This window comes from Fukomys damarensis, unplaced genomic scaffold (genome assembly GCF_012274545.1).
Source record: "Fukomys damarensis isolate Sample0158 unplaced genomic scaffold, DMR_v1.0_HiC HiC_scaffold_7, whole genome shotgun sequence".
NCBI classification, from domain to species: domain Eukaryota; kingdom Metazoa; phylum Chordata; class Mammalia; order Rodentia; family Bathyergidae; genus Fukomys; species Fukomys damarensis.
Window position 1 is genome coordinate 19,646,672 of NW_022900919.1, and position 22,051 is coordinate 19,668,722.

The 22,051-nt window shown below is 47.6% G+C and overlaps 2 protein-coding genes across 6 annotated transcripts in view; both read left to right on the top strand.

The window, feature by feature from the left end:
• The first annotated feature begins 309 nt into the window (after positions 1 to 309).
• Vps33b (VPS33B late endosome and lysosome associated) lies at positions 310 to 19,414 on the top strand. Its single transcript, XM_010621084.3, has 23 exons — positions 310 to 768; positions 5,078 to 5,158; positions 5,485 to 5,546; positions 7,078 to 7,127; positions 7,404 to 7,471; positions 10,092 to 10,137; positions 11,477 to 11,571; positions 11,862 to 11,966; positions 12,378 to 12,474; positions 12,693 to 12,770; positions 12,955 to 13,028; positions 13,197 to 13,283; positions 13,469 to 13,559; positions 13,787 to 13,861; positions 14,087 to 14,151; positions 14,260 to 14,314; positions 15,797 to 15,843; positions 16,949 to 17,081; positions 17,686 to 17,759; positions 18,217 to 18,318; positions 18,479 to 18,554; positions 18,636 to 18,752; positions 19,005 to 19,414. The coding sequence occupies exons 1-23, from the start codon at positions 673 to 675 to the stop codon at positions 19,082 to 19,084; spliced, it is 1,854 nt and encodes a 617-aa protein (XP_010619386.1). The 5' UTR covers positions 310 to 672; the 3' UTR covers positions 19,085 to 19,414.
• Positions 19,415 to 21,624: 2,210 nt separating this feature from the next.
• The window catches only part of Prc1 (protein regulator of cytokinesis 1), a 21,262-nt gene continuing 20,835 nt past the window's right edge, over positions 21,625 to 22,051 (top strand). Inside the window, exon 1 of one of the 5 annotated variants that reach the window (XM_033761091.1) lies at positions 21,625 to 22,001. In XM_033761091.1, coding sequence (XP_033616982.1) covers positions 21,991 to 22,001 — 11 coding nt within the window. In that variant the 5' untranslated portion in view covers positions 21,625 to 21,990. The remainder of the gene's footprint in view (positions 22,002 to 22,051) is intronic. The other 4 variants (XM_010621091.3, XM_010621088.3, XM_010621090.3 and 1 more) reach the window with 4 other exon arrangements.

The following is a 22,051-nucleotide window of genomic DNA, read 5'->3' on the forward strand; positions in this document are numbered from 1 at the left end:
GTCAGTCTCAACTACACAGTGAGACCCTGTCTCAAAAAAACAAACAAAAAAGGACGGGTGTGGTGGCGCACCCCTGTAATCCCAGCACTCTCTCGGGAGGCTGAGGCAAGAGGATCGCTGCGAGTTCGACACCAGCCTGAGCTGCACAGTGAGTTCCAGAGCAGTCTGAAGTACGCAGTGAGACCCTGTCTCAAAGGACAAAAAAACAAAAAACAAAAAAATAAAGTCTACTCGTCACCTCTGGCTTTCAAATGTCCCTTTCCGGATGCCGTTCCCTTCCCAGTATGCCAAGCGCTAGAGGAGAGCCCTACACTTCCGGGAAGTCTAGGAAGTGGTTTCTGAGGCCGGGGGTGGGGTTCTCAGGGCTCACCCGGAGTCTGCGGATGTAGACGGGAATCCAGACTGGCAGAGTGGATCAGGGAGGGACGGTTTTTCCTACGGTGGCTGCAGGTCTGAGACGAGTGCCCCCGGAGGCTGATGCTGTCTGTCTGGAAGGTGGACATTCATTCCTGGATTGCGCCTGAGGGGCGAGAGTCCCCCCGGGGCTCTGGGACTTCGTGGCCAGGTGTGCGGCACAGATAACCGCACTGGGCTCATCCTGGGCTGCCGCCCGCCTTCCCAGAGCGGAAGACTATTCCCTCCTTCCACACCGGGACTCAGGTGACAGCGGCCATGGCTTTTCCCCATCGGCCGGACGCCCCTGAGCTACCTGATTTCTCCATGCTCAAGAGGCTGGCTCGAGACCAGCTCATCTATCTGCTCGAGCAGGTCAGTGCCCGCCAGCCTGGTACCTTTGCAGCAGTTTAGTACTCCCTGGACGCAAACATCCTTGCCGAGTCTTTGTAATTTTTTCTTGGCCCTTGATAACCTTGAAGCTTCCGCAGCAGCTCACCATTCAGCAAGAAAAACAAGAGGGTAGTAAGAGCCTCAGCTCAGGCTGGCCTTGAACTCAGAAGGTAGCTCAGGCTGGCCTCGAACTCAGAGCAATTCTCCTGCCACAGCCTCCAAATGCTAGAAATTACAGGCATATGGCACGACCCTAGGTCAAAGATTTGTTGATTCATTGTAAGTGATGAGGAAGAAGCTAAGTTGACTTTTGAGATTTTTAACCTGGGTTGTTACCATAATTGTAATGGGTTACTTCCTTAATTGTTTAGTTATAGTGATACTTCAGTTGTTGAACTCAATTTGTTCCAAATTCACGTTTGAACACTGAGAAGTTTGAGAACTGAACCTATTTTTCCTATAAAGAAATAATGGAAAACCAAGTAATTGGTTCTGAGACCCCAAAATTACACTTATAATTCATTTTTCTGGGACATCAGCAAATTTCACAATTATTTCTTTAACTCCGTCGTGGTTCTCACAGTTTTCCTCTTAGCTTTACTGTTGGTATCACTAGCTTTCTTTGGAGCTATGGTTATAGTATTTTATGCAAATAAAGCACACATAAAAAAGCACAATGACGAATATTTTAACACACTAACACAAGCACTACAAGTCTGTGATGGTGACCCCTTAAGAGGTTTCAATGCTAACAGCCAGCCAGCTGTGGCAGGTTCACCACCACTGCTATATGTTGTCTGGGTAAGAGCAGCACTGAGACTGAAGCATCACTCCTTTGTATCTGGTGAGTTGTGATGTGTGACTCACTCTGGGCTGTACAGGTTATTTCAAGTCAGATTTTCTATTCAGTTGTGGAGCAGAATTGCAAACACTGAGCAGTTTTGTTTAATTTTCTGTTTGAGTAGTGGGAAGTTTGAGCTTGGAGCCATTTGACAACTGAGGTATCACTGTATTTATTTAATATCTATGCTCCATATAAGATTGGGTCAAGGATTATGTCTGTCTGGGTTTTTTGTTTGTTTATTTTGGTTTGGGTTGGGTTTTTTTTGTTGATGTTTTTTGAGACAGGGTCTTACTATGAAATTCAGGCTGGCTTTGAACTCACTGTGTAGCACAGGCCAGCCTTAAGCTTGCAATGATCCTCTTGCCTCCACTGCCCTGGTGCTAGGATTGCAGGCATGTGCCACCACACCCACCTTGTTTTGCTTTTTAAGGCAGGATCTTGCTATGTAGCCCAGATTGGTCTCAAACTTGTGATCCCCCTTCTTCAGCCTCCTGAGTACTGGGATTACAGATGTGTGCCACCATGCCCATATACTGTAGACCCAGTGATTCCCTAGTTTATAGTCAGGCACGTAGTATGCGTTTAATGAATATTGCTTGTTTGTTTGGTTTTTTTGAGACAGGGTGTCATTAGGTAGTTGAGACTGACCTGGAACTCACTATGTAGCCCAGGCTGGTCTCGAACTCACAGTGATCCTCCTGCCTCAGCCTCCCAAGTGCTGGGATTACAGGCATGTGCCACCATGCCTGGCTTGAATATTGCTTGTTTGAACATTGAATGGAAATGAAAAAAAAAAAAAAGAAAGTGGAACAGAGTTGGTGTGGAAGTTGATTAGGTCTAAATGTGAAGTGAAAAAAATGTAGCTCATAACATCCAGCAGATGGAAATGTGGAGCTGCAGCTCCATCTTGTGGGCTGGGATGAACATGGAGACAAAGGAGAGGGTAAGGGCATCTGGAACCAATTTTATTCTGCTTTTAATGCCCCATAGTGTCAGCGCTGTGATCTGCACACAAGACACTCAACAAATGTCTGAGGAACTGAAAAGCAGTGCTAAAGCTATTATTAGTTCAGGTGAGATCAACACGAGAGGAAATGAGACCAAGATAGAAACTTGGAAGTGGAAAGTGAGGAAGAAGCCATTGGATGACTCACCGTGGCTAGAGTGGGCTTGTGCGACAGTATGCTTCCCAAACTAACTTCTGAATTAATGGGCACTACTCTTCAGGTCAGACTCATCATTTTCTTTGATTGGCCTTTTTCTTCCCCTTAGGAGATCTGGCTGCTGAGTCCTGTTGCTACTTCCTTATACATGATTTTAAAAATGATGATTATAGGAGGTCACGGTGGTACACACCTGTGATCCCAGTACTTAGGAGGGTGAGGCAGAGGATCACTGTGAGTTTAAGGCCAGCCTGGACTATATAGTGAGACTCAAAAATTCAAAATAGGAGGGCCAGGGATTTGGCTCAGTGGTTGTGCCACCTGCCTCTCAAGTGCAAGGTCCCGAGTTTGATCCCCTGTACCAAAAACAAAAAAACAAAAACAAAAAAACCCCCCAAAAAAAACCAAAAATCAAAATAGGGCTGGGGATTTAGCTCAGTGGCACCATGCCTGCCTCGCAAGTGGAAGGTCCTAAGTTTGATACCCTGTACTGATAAAAAAAAACAAACCCAAACCCCAAATAATAGTAATGATTATAAAATAATATTTTCACATTATAGAAAATGTAGAAGATAAAAGTATATAAAACACATAATCCTACTGTCAGCTGTTAGCACTGTTAATTCTATTAATGTCTTCCAAGTATTTAAAGGCATTATATTACACATTCCAGGTATCTCTTAACCTATTTTCATACCTGCTACAGCTGGTCCTCATTCATTGTCACATGTTGGGCTCTTACTCTGTGTGTTAACTTCCTCAGTGGACTCCCTGCCTTCATTATTTCTCGTATCTTCAGTCCATTTTCTCTGTAGGTGTGAGATTCATCTAAATAAAATTTTTAGTGGATATGGATGTTACAGGACGCAAAAGCTTTCTGTTTTCCCTGTTCTGCAAAGGATCAAGTCCAAACCCCCTAACTTGGCATCTGGAGCCCTTCATGTTTATTTCTAATCAACTATTGGAGTTTTCTTTCCCTACCTTCTCCCACATCAGTATTTCTGAAACTTGGTTCTATGGACATTTTGGGCTGGATTATTCTGTGTTTAGAAGCCTGTCTTATGCATTGTAGGATGCTTAACAGCATCCCAGGAACATACGAACCCGGAATCAGACTTTCAAATCAGACTCTGGACATTATCACATGTCTTTTTGGGGGCAGAATTTTCCCCAGGTGAGAACTGTTGCCCTCCTCGTACCTTATGCATCAGCAGAGCTGAAGGACTTGTCTACACTCACCACTCAGCCTGTGCCCTGCTCCAGCCCCAGTGTGATTGTCCTCAGAAGACATTGCTGGCAACTGCCTAATCACTTGTCCAGTTATTCTTGATGGAGGAGAACCCTTCAGTGACTTCCCATCCCTGTCACTCACTGTGACTTCAGCCTCTGAAGAGATGAGAGAGCAGTGTGAGGAGTTACCGTGTAGGAATCAGAAGATAGGGATGGTGAGCTGGGCGTGGTGGCGCACGCCTGTAATCCAGCATTCAGGAGGCTGAGGCAGGAGAATCGCTGTGAGCTCGAGACCAGCCTGAGCTACATAGTGAGTTCCAGGTCAGTCTCAACTACATAGTGAGACCCTGTCTCAAAAAACAAAAAAAAAGGAAGAAGATAGAGATGGTGGAGTGGGTGAGTGAGGAGGTGATCAGACAAGTACTCTCCTGGGCTAACTTACGCATTGAACAGTGTTATTTTTGTAATTGGGAGAGAAGTGCTAATACATAGTGATCCAGGTCAGTCTCAACTACATAGTGAGACCCTGTCTCAAAAAACAAAAAAAAAGGAAGAAGATAGAGATGGTGGAGTGGGTGAGTGAGGAGGTGATCAGACAAGTACTCTCCTGGGCTAACTTACGCATTGAACAGTGTTATTTTTGTAATTGGGAGAGAAGTGCTACTTGAGAAGATATTTCACAGTTGTGGGGCAGTTCAAGATGCAAGGCAGGGTATTGTCACATTTGGCTGTGTTCAGCAGGAGACCAGGGATTGGTTGGAGACAGTGGAGGAGGCTGAGGGAAAGAGGACCAGCCATGCAGAATGAGGTCACAGGTGACAGGAGGGCTGAGTGGCAAGGAGTTAATCTGAAGAAGACTGTGGAAGATCTTTCCAAAATAGGTTACTATGCAGAGAAACATTACTGTGGGTACAAAGAAGATGCTCGGTTAGATGATGTCTAGCTTACTTCCATCTCACCAGGCCTGTTTCTGTCCGATAGAAGGCTGGATGAATTGTCAACTGAGGGAGCTTGTGGGACCCACGAGTGACCCAACATACTGTTTCTCCTTCAGCTTCCTGGAAAAAAGGATTTGTTCATTGAGCCAGATCTTATGAGCCCTTTGGATCGGATTGCCAATGTCTCCATCCTGAAGGTACTGGCCCACTTTCCTCTTTAAGCGGTTTTTCTTTTAATGAGCAATTCAGATTACTAAAAAGTGACCACCCATATAGGGGAAGATAGGGTAGCTGAATTGGGCAAAGAGGATTGATGATGTTACTTGTGCTCTTTGTGTATTGTTTTCAATTTGGTTTCCCATTGACAGTCCAGGGAAGTCTTAGCGGGATAGTTAGCAAGGGAGCAGTTTGAGTCCAGAATTAGCATACATAGGTGGCCCTTAAGAAGTCCCTCGTCTTGGTATGGTGCTTTGTGCTTTCCAGTGAGTACTCTTTCGTCCTTTGTCTTGCATTCTCCCTGTAGCAACATGAAGTGGACAAGCTGTACAAGGTGGAGAACAAGCCAGTGCTCAGCTCCAACGAACAGTGAGTGTCGGGCTTCTCTGACTGCCAAGTTGGAGGAGGTCCCAGGGGACACCAGCCCTTGTATCTCTGCTCTGTCCTCAGCCAGGATCCAGCCCTGTGATGTCTGTGATGTGCTTCACCTTCTTGAACTCCTCATACAGTTTCAGATTTCTCCCACCCTTGTTGTTTTCCTTGTCTAATCATTTGCCATCTGTGGACACTTGGGGATTGAACCAGGGCTTCACACTGAGCTACACAGCCCACACTTTTTTCTATTTTTTATTTTGAGATGGAGTCTCACTAAGTTGACCAGGCTAGGCTGAAATTGCGATCCTCCTGCCTCAGCTTCTCAGAGAGCTAAGATGACAGGCATGTACCCCCATGCCCAGTTATCCAAAAATTATTTTCATTGTGCTCTTATCAAGAATCTTCAAGGCTTTCCATGACTGACTGGACAGAGTTCAACTTGTGAATCATAGAGACCAGGGCTGTCACCGGTGTGGCCTCACATACTACTGTTCAGTTTGTTCCTTGTGTGTCCCCTTCAAGCCTCTGTTGACCGTGCTTCTGCACACTTCCCCACTTTCTGCCTGTCCCTTCACCCTGTCCACCATTCCATCTGCTCTGTCTGTACTTCCTGTCCTCACTGCTCCTGCAGAGAATGCTAGACCATCAGGGCCCAGAACTTCCTGCATGAAGAGCTCTGGTTCCCTCCAGCATAGTGTGATCTCTTCTCTGGATCCTGTGACCTTTGTACTTGTCCTCTGGTGGTCAGGAACTACCTGTTGTCCTTCTGTAATATTTCTCAGAGTTAGTAATATATATCTTAGAAGAAAAAAATTCTCCAGATCATGGAGAATGCATCCATCAACCTTGGTTTTAAAAACATTATTTCCAAGCCAGGCGTAGTGGCGTATGCCTGTAATCCCAGGATTTGGGAGGCTGAGGCAGGAGGATTGCTGTGAGTTCGAGACCAGCCTGGGCTACATAGTGAGCTCCAGGTCAGTCTTAACTACATAGTGAGACCCTGTCTCAAAAAACCAAAAACCAAAAAAAACATTTCCTATACTTCCTATTTTTTAGCGCTTGATTTTTTTGGTTTTTCTGTTTTTTTGAGACAGGGTCTCACCCTACTGGCCTTGTACTCACCATGTAGCCGAGGCTGGCCTTGAACTCTCAGTGATCCTCCTGCCTCAGCCTCCCGAGTGCTGGGATTACAGGCATGTGCCACAAAGCCCGGCTGCTTGATTGTTAATATACTCCATATATATGTCTTTTTTACCCACTGAACTATAGAACAGGACCTCTGGACCGACCGACCCATCACAGGGCAAAAAGGCACTGTACTTCTCACAATGCACCTGTGGTGTGAAGAGACGTCTTCCAGGGCTGGGAGGACATGGGAGGCCAAGGGAACTGGCATGGACAGAAGGGCTTTTTCGTCAAGAAGGGCAAATGGTTAAAGAGCTAGTATTGCTTCAGTTTCTTCAAAGCCGCTGTTCCCAATGTCCTGACTTTTCTTCATTATTTTTTTATCCTTTCTTTCCCATAGATTGTGCTTCCTGGTCAGACCCCGCATCAAGAATATGCACTACATTGCCAGTGAGTGGACTGTGTGGTCCTCGGTATAATTAAGACCTGGGAAGGCGTGGGCGAGATCACAGTTTTTTGGCCATGGGACAGCTGTGGCTGAGGGTGTAGCTCGGTGGTGAGAGTGTTTGATTAGCATACACAAGGCCCTGGGTCCTATTTCCAGCATCCCCCCTGAAAAATAAAAATAAAAGGGAAAGGATTATGTGAATCGGCTGCAGCACTTGTAGAAGATAGCTGTTCTGTTTTCTAGTCTCTGGCGTTCCAGGCTTCATTCCTTCTCTCTAGATCTTGTCAATGCTGACAAAGTGGCTGGCCGAACTCGAAAATACAAAGTGATCTTCAGCCCTCAGAAGGTGAGTCAGTCCTGGCAGAGTGGGAAATGAGGCAGGATGGGGTAAGGGGCCTACAGCAGTGTTGCTCGGAGTAAATCCAAGGGTCTGAATCTAAGATCTGTCACTGTGTCATGCTTAATCCGTCCCTGACTGGTAAGCAAAGGGTTTGTTATCAGACCGCCCCAAATACAGTACTGTGGAATTGTCAGAGGGAGCCTTTACAGTGAATGAATGACCCTCCCTTCCTCCCACTCTCCCTTCCTTCCTTCCTTTTTCTCTCTCTCCTTTTTCTCTTTCTCTTCCTTCCCTTCTTCCCTCCTTCCCTCCTTCCCTCCTTCTCTCCTCAGATCAAACCACCAGGGCTACTCTAACACTGATCCATATCCCCAACCCTTTTTAGTCTGGACTCCAATTTGCCGTCTTCCTACCTTAGCCTCCCAGGTAGCTGAGGTTAGAGGCGTGCGCCACTGTGCCCAGCTGTATCGCTGTTGTTTTTTTTTGTTGTTGTTGTTGTTAATGGAGGTGGGGAGTTTGAGGCAGGGTCTCACTTTGTAGCCCAGGCTGGCCTTGAACTCATGGTGCTCCTGGCTAAGCCTCCTTAGCGCTGGGATTACAGGTTTGTGCCACTAGGCCTAGATTGTCTCACTGTTTCTTAATTCTGTGGAGCTGCCCTCTTTCCTCCACATCAGCAAGGTGCATGGCAGGCCCTTCCTCGGCCTCAGTTCTGACAGAAATGATGTTCTAGTAGCTGAGAAGGAGATATCTCTGTCCTTCTGAGACTTTGCTAATTAGGAGGACTGGCAGTTTTCAGACTGACTTTCGAGGTTCATTAGTTAGCACTCAGAGTTACAGGTGCAATTCCCAGCATCACCACCAAAAACACAGATGACAACAAAGCAAAATCTAAAACCAGAAAACCCCAAAAGTTTAAGTGAGGCCCATCGATTTCAGCTTTTTGCTTTCCTGGCAGAAATCAGTGAGAGATGAGTAGGATTCATCTGGGTAGCATAAAATATGGAGCCCTGAGCCTGAGTCTCACCTCGCAGAGTGACGTGGGTAGAGATGGGGGTCCTTATAAAACCCGAACAACCTGGCCCATATTAAGCACGTCATCACATTAGCCGTTATTAATGTTATTGTCACTGTCCCTTGAGCCCCTCAGTCTTCTTAGTTTTCTCTAAACTTTCAGCCTTTACCCACTTAGTGCAGAGAAGGAGGAGACCTTGACCTCTTCCTTTTTGGCCAAGTGCCAGCCCAGGCCCTGCCTGCCTTCTCTCCCATGCATCCAGTGAATGCCCCTCTCTCCTGGCCTCACCCCCTCAGCCCGTCCTGAACAGCCTGCCCATCCCCTTCCTGCAGCCCCGTCACACTGCCAAACTCTTACCTTGGGACCCTTGCCCTTGTCCCCTGGCATTGCTCCTCCCACGTAGCTTCTCTGCTGTCAGGCACTGTCTCATGATCTTCCTTGAATCGCTGGCCTTCCTGCTGCCCTGGGGCTATTACTCCTGTTCGTTTTTTGGTTTTCTCTGGGGTCCTGTCCTTAGTACTCTTTCTCTGCCCTGTCTTGAACAAAATATCCTCTTTAACTATAGCGTACGTGCCACTGACTAGCAGGGCTGTGTCTCCACTGCCCAGCGTCTCCGGGTCTCATGGGCACGTCCTCACTAGACCCTCTGCTTTTTACCGCCCCCTGCATCTCTGCCATTTCTGCAGTTTTTTTATACCATTCTTCCAGCTCTGCCTGCACAACTCTTCTTCCTCCCTCCCTCCCTTCTTTCCAACAGCATTTTGTTGTACAGGCCAGGAAGGCCTCCAACTCACAGTCCTCCTGTCTCAGCATCCCAAATGCTGAAATTACAGGCATGCACCTCCATACTTCAACTCACCTTGCAAAGGCACCCAAAACATCTTTCTTCTCTGTAAAAGCTTTTCCCATCTCAAGAATTTTTAAAAATTGGATTAATAAGCAAATAAAATGGATGAAAAACCTGGGTGTGGTGCACACCTTTAAGCAGAAGGATCAGCATGAGTTCAAGGCCAGCCTTCACTACATAGGGATACCCTGTCTCAAAAAACCAAAAAGGGGGAAAAAAGATGATAAAGGAATGAAGTATTGGGTTAGATGATTCCTTCCATTCTAGATCTAAGAGTTTTGACTTCTCTTGGCTTTTTACACTGGGTTTAGGAATTGTCCTCATGAGTGACTTAGTTTGTTTTCTGTTACTGTAATAAAATACCCAAGGCTGGGTAACTTACAGAGAAAAGGGGTTTGTTTTGGCTTATGGTTCTGACTTAGTCTAAGACTACTGGCCTATGTGTGGTGACAGCTACCGTCCCAGCAGATTTCTGAGGCAGTGTAGGGTAGCACCTGGCAGGAGACAAGGAGCATTCGTGTGTGTCCTGGTCTTTCTCTTCTTGACTTTTATTTAAATTACATATTTATTTTTGGTGCTGAGGATTGAACCCGGGGCTTGCGCATGCTAGGCAGGTGCTCTGTCACCAGGCCGTACTCCCAGCCCCCAGGTTCTTCTCATGAAGCCACCAGGATTTGGTTTTGGGGGCTCCACTCTGAGGACCTTACTGAAGAAATGGAAGGGCAGAGAGGAGCCAGGTCACTAACCAACTTGCTCTTGTCTTTCAGTTTTACGCATGTGAGATGGTGCTTGAGGAAGAGGGAATCTATGGAGGTGAGAGGAATTGAATGTGAGTGGAAAGGGAGAGAGCCAGGGAGGAAGGGACTGGGAAGAAGGACAGTCACTGTGTCCCCTGCCAGCTCCTCCTCCTGGTTCCTGTGGTAGGGAGGGAGCACAAGCTCCCTGAGGGCACTGGAGGGACGCCTGGGCTTAGAGCTGGGGACCGTTATCTGCTCCATTCTCACTTCCTGCTCCCACTAAGAAAAGTCAGGGTCCCTCGCCCTATGTGTTCCTCATTTCATCCTCCATGCAGCTCCTCCCTGCTGGAAATCCTGCAGTGGCTCAGCATAAAGTGCACACGCCTCCATGTGGCCTTCTGACCCCTTCCTGTCCCTTCAGCTGCATCCCATGATGCTCCTTTTTCCTGACTGCCTCTGTCCCTGGGACTTTGCATATGCCTTGCCTACTGCTTAGAGTGTTCTCCACCTGACCACTTTTTGTGTATTCACATTCTAAGCTTAATTGTCACCTTTTTTTTAAGTACTGGGAATCAAGCCCGGGGTGTTTTACCAGTGACCCACATCCCCAGCCCTCTTAAAATTATTTATTTATTGGGCTGGGGGATTTAGCTCAGCGGCACCTCACCTGCCCCATAAACACCAGGTCCCGAATTTGATCCCCAGTACCAAAAAAAAGATTGTGTGTGTGTGTGTGTGTGTGTGTGTGTGTGTGTGTGGTGTGTGTGTGTATTTGTTTATTTATTTTGAGACAGTGTCTTGCTAGGGTGCCTAGGTGAGACTTGAACTTTAGATCCTCCTGCCTCAGGCTCCCTCAATGCTGGAATTACAGGCAGGTAAAACTGCACCCAGCCATTTATGCTCAGGAGTTGCTGTTTTATTTGTTCTAGAGATGGAACCCAGGGCATCTTGCATGCTAAGTACGTGCTCTAAGCTGAGCTACTTTCCCAGCCCAGGGTTTGCTATTTTGATTCTCAGAAGCACAACTCTAATTAAGTGGCTCGTATCACAATTTGCTGCATCTCATCCCTGCTAGATCATAAGTGCCAGAAAACTGGGAACGGTTACATCCCTGTCTCCCAATGCTTAGTCTGGCATGAAGGTGAGTTGCAGTAAATATTTGCTGAATAACAAATGAGTGAACGTTTGTGGTGAGCTTTCTAATAAAAACCCACCCCCTCAGCATACTGTGCTGCAGGCTGCTGTGTACAGGTTTCCTTTCATTACCAGACTTATCTCTTTAGGCAGAGACTGTTCTTAGTCTTCTTTGAGTCTCTGGCTTTAAACACAGTACCTGGTGTGTGACGGGTACTCCAGTGTTTGTTGCATGACTGGCAGACCTTCTGTGGGAAGCCTGATGTGCTGTGTCCCCACAGACGTGAGCTGTGATGAATGGGCCTTCTCTCTGCTGCCTCTTGATGTGGATCTGCTGAGCATGGAGCTGCCGGAATTTTTCAGGGATTACTTCCTGGTAAATACAGAGCCCCTGATGTTGACATCAAGGAACTGGAACAAATATGAAGTCTAGTAGTCTAGAAATACTCATTTAAGCTTTGTCCAACACATACAATTTATTGCAAATGAATGATTTGGCAGTTGAAGGCTACAGGTTGATCTGGATGAGTTTTCCTTGGTGCCAGTGCAAACTCTTCCAAGCATTCCCCCAACCTCACCATCCCTCCGCAGGGCTTCTAAGGCCAGTTACTCTCCAGGGGACCTGTCATGTTGATCCATGTCTTTGTGGTCCATGTGGTTCTGCAGGAAGGAGATCAGCGTTGGATCAACACTGTGGCTCAGGCCTTACACCTTCTCAGCACTCTCTATGGATCCTTTCCAAACAGCTATGGGATTGGCAGGTGTGCCAAGGTAAGAGCACTTACAGCATTTCATCCCTGTACCCCTGGTTTTCCCTGTTCTGTACCCAGTAAGGATTGGGTACACAGATGTTCCATTATCTGTGGTGTGTATGAGGTGTATTCTTCACCTTGCTTTTAGGTATAGTCTGGAGAGAATTTGTGTCGTTGACAGGAAAGCAAGAGCCAGGGCCTCTGGGTGGCATCCCTACATCTTTTTGTCTTTTGGGCAGGGTGCCACTCTGCATAGGGAGTGGTAGAGAGAGATAGTAGCAGATGGGAGGGGAATGGCTTTATCTTGGTCATGATTTGTCCCCTTCTTGGCAGAAAGATGAAGTGTCACATGGAAAGGGTTGGCTTGTGTAGGGATGGGGTTACAGTAGGGACCCAGACATAAAATTGAGAGTGTTTTGGGTCTTGACAGATGTCATATGAATTGTGGCGGAACGTGGAGGAGGAGGAGGAGAATGAAACCAAAAGCCGAAGGCCAGAGATTGGACATATCTTTCTCCTAGATAGAGGTAAATTATACCCAGCATTCCTCTGTCTTTGGGCTCTGCAAGACATGGAAGCATGGAAATTGTGGTGGCAATGTCTGGATCTGAAAGTTAGGGTTGTGAGTCTCCACAGTGATTCAGAACATGAGCACTTGGCTCTGTGGAAAGGACTTGAGCTGATATGTAACAAAATGGGTAGGAGCTGGGTTGGGGAACCTTTATGGTTGGAATCTTGGTTTCAGACATGGACTTTGTGACAGCACTTTGCTCCCAAGTGGTTTACGAGGGCCTGGTAGACGATACCTTCCGCATCAAGTGCGGTAAGTGGCCTCATCATTCACATCTTGGCAAAGCAGAAGTGACCATCATCCTCTGATGCCTCCCATACCAAGGCTGGGCTTGTGGGAGAGACCCTGACTCAGTGCATTGCTGGCAGTGGGGTTCTTTTCTGGCAAGAGGAGGCCTCCATGGATTTCCTAATCATCTTCCCCTCTGCCCTCAAAGGCAGTGTTGACTTTGGCCCAGAAGTCACATCTTCTGACAAGAGCCTAAAGGTGCTGCTCAATGCTGATGACAAGGTAAAGGCATGGGCACTAGCAGTGACTTACCCAGGGATGGGCCCCACTCTGGGAGGAAGGCCCAATGCTTTGGAGCCAGGGTTTCCTTCCTGCCATTCTGCTGGTGAGATGGGAAGGGGCAAGTTATGGTGCTGACACAGTGAGCCATGCCTTATCTCTCCCCCACAGGTGTTTGGAGAAATTCGCAATGAGCACTTCTCCAATGTCTTTGGCTTCTTGAGCCAGAAGGCGCGGAACCTGCAGGCACAGTATGATGTGAGGCCACATACCCTGATCTTCTCTTTGGTTTCCTCAGTAGCTCCCCAGGCTACTGCCCTGGGATCCCCTCCTACTATGATGACAGGCCCCCCTCTCCTTTCATGGGTGGGTAGCTACAGAGGAAGTGTGGTGGTTTCTTGTGTGAAGCCAGGGGTGTTGACCTTATGGGGATGTCCCCACAGCGCCGGAGAGGCATGGACATCAAGCAGATGAAGAACTTCGTGTCCCAGGAGCTCAAGGGACTGAAACAGGAGCACCGCCTGCTGAGTCTCCGTAGGTGCCAGCTGGGGGCACGAGGGGAGGTGACTGTACCCCTGACGGATGCTGCCGAGGGTCTTTGCCTCCCAAGAAGAGATCCCTGGTTGGGTAGTGGTCTCCTTTGATCCAAAATGGAAAGAAGCGCTTCTAGATTTTGCCTTAAGATATTCTTCTTCTGGACAATAAAGAGGCATCTTTCTAGAATCAGGAATATGTCAGCTCCCTTTTTGTCATATTTGCAGATATTGGGGCCTGTGAATCGATCATGAAGAAGAAAACAAAGCAGGACTTCCAGGAGCTGATCAAGACTGAGCATGGTACCTGCAGTAGCCTCCCCAACTGCTTCTGTTCCTCCTGCCCCACCTCACAGCTGCAGATGCTCTCTGGCATTTCCCAGCTCACCCTAGCTGTTTCCTCCCAGAAGTCCTGGGGTCCATCAGTCCGCTCCAAGCATGGAGAAAGAGATAGGGAGACAGCCCCTGTGATCATAGAAGGCAGCAGCTGTGCTGACCCTAGTAACAGGCACTCTTCTGTTCCCACAGCACTGCTGGAAGGTTTCAACATCCGGGAGAGTACCAGCTACATTGAAGAGCACATAGACCGGCAGGTGAGCAGCCAAAGGCCTGGGAGGTAGGGAATGGTGCTTGGGGGGTGGGGGTGGGTCACATAATGGAAGGAAGAGAACAGCTCTCCTTGACTTTGTCTTCCTGCACAGGTGTCGCCCATAGAAAGCCTTCGCCTCATGTGCCTCCTGTCCATCACTGAGAATGGTGAGCCCAAAAGATGGGAGATGAGGATGACAAGTTGAGAGCTGTGCCTCAGGGAGAGAAGACAGGATTGCAAAAAACAAGGCTTTTGTGTGTGTGTGTGTGTGTGTGTGTGTGACAGGGTGTTATGTAGTCCAGTCAGCCTTGAACTTGAGGTGGTCTTTCTGCCCCAGCCTTCCAAGTGCTGGGGTTACAGGCGTGCACCACCACAGCTAGTCTGAAAGAAACAGAATGTTTCCCTATAGTTTCATGGTTTCTCCTAGGAAATAAAGCAGCATTTAGCATGGTGGAGCTAATCATAATCCCAGCAATCTTGGAGGCTAAGGCAGCAAGATCACAAGTTTGAGGCCGGGGATTTAGCTCAGTGGTTCCACTGCCTGCATAGCAAGTGTAAAGTCCTGAGTTCAATCTCGAGTACCGAAAAAAAAAAAAGACCTAGATGGATCACAAGTTTGAGCCCAGCCTGGGCAATTTAGGGGACTTAGCAAGATCCTGTCTCAAAAAATAAAAAAAGGACTGGGGATATGGCTGGTTCAGTCCCCAGTACTGGGGGCAAAAATGCAGTTTTTGTTTTGGGTGACTTCCCATAAGGTTATAGGGTAATTAGGTGGCCCATCCCTGAGCAGCTGGGCAGGATCGCCTGCAGCCCCCAGCACCCAGTGCCCATCAAGGCTCAGGGCAGCAACGGTGTGGCACTATGTGGCACTTCTCTATAACTTCAGGTGCCTCTGTCTATGATAAAGTTTCATGATTAAAAATACATCATCCCAGGAGGAAGGGGCAGCCAACTAAATTTCATAAACATTTTCCAAAGCCCAGATTCTGCTGCCTTTCCCAGCAACTTGTTTATACTTTTGGAATCTTCCAGTTTGAATCTTCTGTATTCTTTAAGATTGTTTCCAAGCTAAAGAAGTCCTTTAGGGGCTGGGGATGTAGCTCAGTGGTGCTGCGCCTGCCTAGCAATCTCAAGGTCTTGAGTTCGATCCATGGTACTGAGGGGAAAAAAAGTCCTTTGCCTATTCTAAATTACCTTTATTGTACTGTAGTTGGAAATATATGTCTTACTCCCTCTCTGGAGAAAAACATCTGAGACCATACATTGGAACCCATTTTACACTTCCTGTTTCTGAGGAGCTGTAAAGTAGTTCCCAGGAGAACTGCCTCTTAGCTGGAAAGAAATGCAGGAGAAACCCCATTTTCTCCCCACCCCCACTTCCCATCTGCAGCTTGATCAGCATTAGCCAGGTGTCCTTTCCTCACCACCCTGTGGCTCAGAATGCTTCCTTGGAACTCTGTGGCTGGGCTTTATCTTTCATAAGCACGCTTAAATTCAGCACTCAGTTCCTAATCAACTGTACCCTATGTAGGGCTAACATTTATGCAGCCCTTCCTCCTGATTAAAGTGGTGTTGGTGCTTTGGCTGTGTTTTAGGGTACCTCAGCAGGCCTCTTTCTCATACACCCATCTTTATTTCCTCACCTTCAGGTTTGATCTCCAAGGATTACCGATCTCTGAAAACACAGTATCTGCAGGTGAGGCCTGGAGAAGTTGTTCTTATGGGAACTTTGTGGAGGGGGAGTTTAGGGAAGTTTTGAAGAAGGCACAGAAGAAATGGCCCCTCCTTCCCCACCCCATCCTGTTTCCATCCTAGCCTCCTTCTTGCAGTGCTAGCAAGCCTCCCCTCTCAGTACACCCTGCCTCTCATGGTGGGTGGCCTGGCCCAAGAGAATTTGAACAGTTCAGCTGTTGAACCCAGTGAATTCTTTCTCCTAAGAATCGCTTTACCATAGCACTCTGTGAGTCCCTGCTTTAACTCGACTTTTAGTCTTTCTCATGTCTTACTTCAGTGAAGCTTTCCTTACCATCCTTATATTCACAGGCCTCTCTGTCCTGTAAGTTTCAAGCTGCATTTTATTCCTCTTTTGGGGGGGGTAATAAAATGTATTTAATGAAAGGAAGTTAGCAAAGGAGCACAAGGCAAAAATAGTCATGAGTCATATAGAAAACAGATTCCTCTTTCTTTGGTGGTATTATCTCTTTTTATTTCTTTCTTTTTTGAGACAGGGTTTTGCTATGTAGTTCAGCCTGAACTATAATTGTAGTACAAACGAACATGATATGTAGCCCAGGCTGGCCTCAAACTCAAGGCATTTCTTCTGCTTCAGCCTCCCCAATACTGCAACTACAGATGTGGAGCACCACGCCTGGCCTCCTTTTCTATTCTTTTTTCCTTTCTGGTACCAGGGATTGAACCCAGGACCTTGTGCTTGCAAGGCAAGTGTGGTGCCACTGAGCTAAATCCTGGCCCTCCTTTTCTATTCTTTTTGGGTGCCTGTTTATTTTTTGGAGATAGAGTCTCATTATATAGTTCAGGTTGGCCTTAAATTCACTGTGTAGTCCAGGCTAGCTTTGAACTTGTGATCCTCCTACCTCGGCCTCCTATGCGCTTGCACCACCATACCTGGCTTGGTGTTGGGTTATTTCTGATGTGAAAATCCTGCATACCACAAAATGTGAGCTCCTACACAGCAGAGACTGCAGAGTAGGCTGTGAAGTCCTCACCTTCACCTCCGCATCACTTAGTAGAGCCAAACTCTCAGCAGACACTCAGTAAATAGCCCATTGCGTTTCCTTCAGAGCTACGGCCCCGAGCACCTGCTGACCTTCTCCAATCTGCGGCGAGCAGGGCTCCTAACAGAGCAGGCTCCCGGGGACACGCTCACAGCAGTGGAGAGTAAAGTGAGCAAGCTGGTGACCGACAAGGCTGCAGGTGAACAGCGAGCGTGGATATCCTTATCCCTGTCTCCACCGTGGTGGCTATTCCCTCTCCTCTAGTTACACGGAGCCCTGGGAGGGAGAGGGCGGGGGGAGGGAGGGTCCCTTTCTGTGTCACCTGTACTGCTACTTCTGCCAGGATGAGCAGTTTCCATGTACCAAACACCTAGCATGTGCTACGCTGTTGTGCATGATTTCTCATTTAATCCTCAAAAAGACACCATGAGTTAAGTTTTCTTTCCCCCATTTTATGGATGAGGAAATGGAGGCTAAGAGAAATTAAGTGGCTTCTCCAAGGTCCTGTGGTTAGTTGATCAGGTCAGTAGGACTCCAAAGCCCAGGCACAACCCATAAACTGGGGTCACTTTGTGGACTGCTCTTAATAGGCAGGGCAGGCCCTGTAGGGGGAGGAAGGGAGTGGGTGGGGAGTGGTGTGCCAAGAGTATCTTGATCAGTTCCAGGGAAGTGTAGGTGAACCATTTCAAGGGGTTCTTCAAACACGCTGGTTCTGTCACATCTTAAATGGTGACTCCTGTGCAGTGGGCTGTGTCACAAACGCATGGACCTGAAATGGAACCTAGCACAGTTTTCCTCCCCAGGGAAGATTACCGATGCCTTCAGTTCTCTGGCCAAGAGAAGCAATTTTCGTGCCATTAGCAAAAAGTTGAATTTGGTATGTGGAACAGGGCTGGACGGGGAGGCTATGGGTTATTCCTCTGTGGAGTTACTTTGAATCCATAAAAACCATTTTGTTCTTTGATTTTTAGGAAGACCCTTTGGCAACCTTATAGGCATGAGCTTAATTTGAGATAAGATTCAGGGATTGACTCATTTAATTAACAAATACATGCCATTCAATAATGGGAAGCATGGATTTTCATGCTCCCCCCAAAGGAACTAGAAAAGGGGAACCCCTCCTCCAGCCCCTACACAGGGAGCTTCTCACATTGCAGAGAATCATTGGGTGCTAAACAGAAGTGGTTGTCTTGGTTATAGATCCCTTGTTTTCAGGATTATTGCTGGTTCTCCCTTATGTGAAATGGGAACTTGTTGGCTATGCTGCTCTTATCTGACCCTTTGAAGGATTACAGCTGAGTTGTTGCTTGCCTGGTGTGGCATCTCTGTCCTAGATTCCCCGTGTGGATGGCGAGTATGACCTGAAAGTGCCCCGCGACATGGCATATGTCTTCAGTGGTGCTTACGTGCCCCTGAGCTGCCGACTCATTGAGCAGGTGGGACAGCCATTCTTGTTCATTTCGTCCTCTGCTTTCCTGTGGTCCCAGCTCTGTGATGCTGCTAACTAGCAGCAAACATGCCAGTCTGGCTGTGAGCCTTTCTTTCATATGCCCGGTGCCCCCTACAGACTTGAAAGCAGTATTTCCATCTCCCCAGGTGCTGGAGCGGAGGAGCTGGCAGGGCCTTGAGGAGGTGGTGCGGCTGCTTAACTGCAGCGAGTGCTCGTTCGCAGGTATGTGGTATGGCAGGTGTGGCTGGGGTGTCACCTGGTGCTCGAGTGCCAGCGTGAAGCTGACGCAGCTGATCCTCACAGACATGACCAAGGAGGACAGGGCTTCCAGCGAGTCCCTGCGCCTCATCTTGGTGGTGTTCTTGGGTGGGTGCACGTTCTCAGAGATCTCAGCCCTGCGCTTCTTAGGCAGAGAGAAAGGTAAGAGAACAGAAAGGTAAGAAGAGGCTTGCATGGGTTCTGGGTCCCCACATAAGGCTTTTCTCTTGGCCCTGGTACCACTCGCCATAACCCTGCTACTGCCAGTCCTCCTGTCTTAGCAAGTGTGTATCTCTGTGTCTGCACCGGTGCTTTCATCAGGTGGGGACCGGGCCACTTGGGGCTCCTTGTGGTTCCTGTGGGGTACCTGAGGTCCACTCTTAATTACTTCTGTTGCTGTTCTTGGCTCTTTAGGATACAGGTTCATTTTTCTGACGACAGCTGTCACAAACAGTGCTCGCCTAATGGAGGCCATGAGTGAGGTGAAAGCCTGAATGTTCCCAGCCAGCAGGAAGCCTTCTCCAGACTGTTCCCCGGGGGTGGGGGTGTTTGGCAACTTGCTGCTAACACAGGGTCCCCAACTACCCTGCTCAGAGTTGGGGAGCGTGGAACTTACCTAGGACTTTGAGAACATACCTGAAGAGAGAGTTCTTGTCCTGCCCCCGGAATAGTCTTTGTTTTTGTTTACAAAGTACTGTATGGTCCATGCTGCTAAGATATGCAGGGGGGAAGAAGTATCCTTTACTAAATCCCATCTGAATATCATTGTAAATAAAGCCTTGTAGTCTGGACCTGCACTACCATCTCTATTAATTACAGCACAGCGGGGCTGGCCTTGAGGTGTCAAATGCTTCATGGCCTACACTCCCAGAGAGCTCTGGGCCGACTCCATTCTTCCTTGTAAGTCACTCACAGCTCTGTACCAAAGTTTCCTCAACCCTAAAATAAGATGGATGGATTTGATGGTCAGCAAAAGCTTTTTTGTTTTCCCAGGACCTTTACCCTGAGCTACATCCCCAGATCCTTTTAACTTTTATTCTGAGACAAGGTCTTGCTAAATTGACCAACCTGGGCTTGAATTTGTGATCTTCCTGCCTCAACCTCCCAGATGCTGGGATTACAGGCATGCAGCACTATTCTGGCTCTTTTTTGCTTTAATCTTGCATACATTAGTGGTCTCTTTTTAGGCCTTTTCTACACTTGATCTTAGCCAGAAGGCAAAGAGGCGATTTTTTCAGGCCTCTTCTAACCCCACAGTGCTGCCACTTATCAGGAGAAAGAGAGAAAGTCAAAACCTGGGTAACTGCATTCTTTCCATAGACAAATGGTAATGCTGTATCAGAATGTATTCCAAGGAAAAGGCAAGCCTCCAGTGTTCTGTCAGGGTAGGGAGCAGGACTGAAGAATACTACTGACAGGTCTGTTAGTCCACAGAAGGCACATGTGGCATCAGGAAGACCCTACTTCAAGTAACTGGTCACCACACACTGCTCATGCTCAGGTGGACACACAGTGTGACCCTCTAATAGGATCACACGCCACAGTTTGTGGTGTTTTCATGGGCTGAACATGTGCTGTTAATGGCTATTTTTGCAATAGGCAAAGATAAGAGCTTCAGAACTACTGTGTTAAAGATGTGAGAGCAACATCACCTTAGCCTTGGATACTTTACAGTGCAGGTCCTGGGAACACTTCCGAACACACACATTTCTGAAGCTTTCTGAAAACCTTTCTAGTCATACCACCTTGAAAACACCTACTCTGATCTGAAAACTCAAGTTAAGAATGCAAACAGCCAAGCATGGTGGTGCATGCCTGTAATCTCAGCACTCACAGGGTGAGTCAGGAGGATTACCACAAATTTGAGTTTGGCCTATAGCAAGACCCTGTCTCAACAGCCCCCCAAAGAAAACCCAAATAAGTTTCAGAAATGGTTTCTGTATTGGTGTGAATATTTGGCACATTTGCTGATGAGACATTGAAAGCATCGATGAAGATTTTCTGAAAGTAATGACTGGAGGTGAAGCCAAGCATCTTTTCCCTTTAGGGGAAAGGCAAACAGTAAGAATTGACAGAAATCATAGTTGGCTTATAGTGAAAATGTACAATTGCAGGTTATAATCAGACAAGGGTGAACTGAACAGAGAAATACCTTTTTGTTTCCTCTAAAGGAAGAGGTTTAAAAGTACAGTACAGTAGGATTCAGCACTGATGAGAGTAACAGGAGGGCCTGGGGAGGCTTGGCAGTGGATAAACTAATGAGTACTGTTCAACCTCGCTTAAAAGGGAGCATCACTTCTAGGACTCAGTCGCAAAAATAATGCAAGATGCAAAGATTTATGTATGAAAATATCCCAGTGTTATCTTTAAAATTATGATAAAAGTATCAGTAGCAAGCTGGGCGTGGTAGTGCATACCTGTATTCCCAGCACTCGGGAGGCTGAGGCTGGAGGATCACTGTAAGTTCGAGACCAGCCTGGGCTACATAGTAAGTTCCAGGTCAGTCTCAACTACCTAGTGAGACCCTGTCTCAAAAAAAGAAAAATAAGTCAGTAATATAGTTGAGTTGTGAGATACCTATATGCCAGGAATTATGCAATCGTGAATCAATAGGAAAAATGTGATATATATGTGCATTTAGGGATATTGCTGTTGTTCAGACAGAAAACATGGAAGTACTTTGATGTCCATTTCAAATTTTAAAGTTTTCATGTAACATTCATGTAAGTTGAAAAACATGCCCAGGTTATCTCAATTTATTCACCAATCGTCCATTCAAGTCTTGAGAATTTTCTCCTCTGTGTAATGATAATAACTAGCAGGTTTGTCAGGATGATTAATGGCTAATTTATCTCGAGCGGTACCAGGCCCCTAGGTTCCTTCCCTTCCCCTTTAGTGTGTAGTTTCCTATATTTGGGAAGTATTCGCACCGAAGGTCATTTCCCAGCTTCTCTAGCTAGAAGATTGAGGAAACCAGTTACAGCGCTGTTCGAATCTAAACAGGGCGGGCCGGGCGGAGCTGGGGTGATGTCATTGTCTGGAGGGCCTTCCTTGCGCTTCCCGCGACAGAGGGGAGCGCGCCACTTCCGGACGTGGTCGCGCGCACGCGCCGGCTGGATCGCCGCTTCTCTCGCCCAAACGCAAGCACTGCCTGGGAACCGCAGCAGGACTACGCGCTGCATGGGGCGGGGATAAGGCGGGGCTTCGTAACGAGCGACCAGGCGCCGCACCAATCGCGGAGCTGCTCACCTCCAGGCTCGTTTTGAAATTCCGCGGGGCCCAACGGCTCGTGGAGCAACTACGTGGAACGGGCTAGTCGGCGTTTTCGGGTGGTGGCTACGCCTTGGCTCGCGTGGAAGAGCTCGGGGGCCTCGACTTCCGGCTGCCTGGGGCGTCCGCCATGAGGAGAAGGTGCGGGTAGCGGGGGAGTTGAAGGGCTGCGGGAGGGAGCGGCGCCCGTT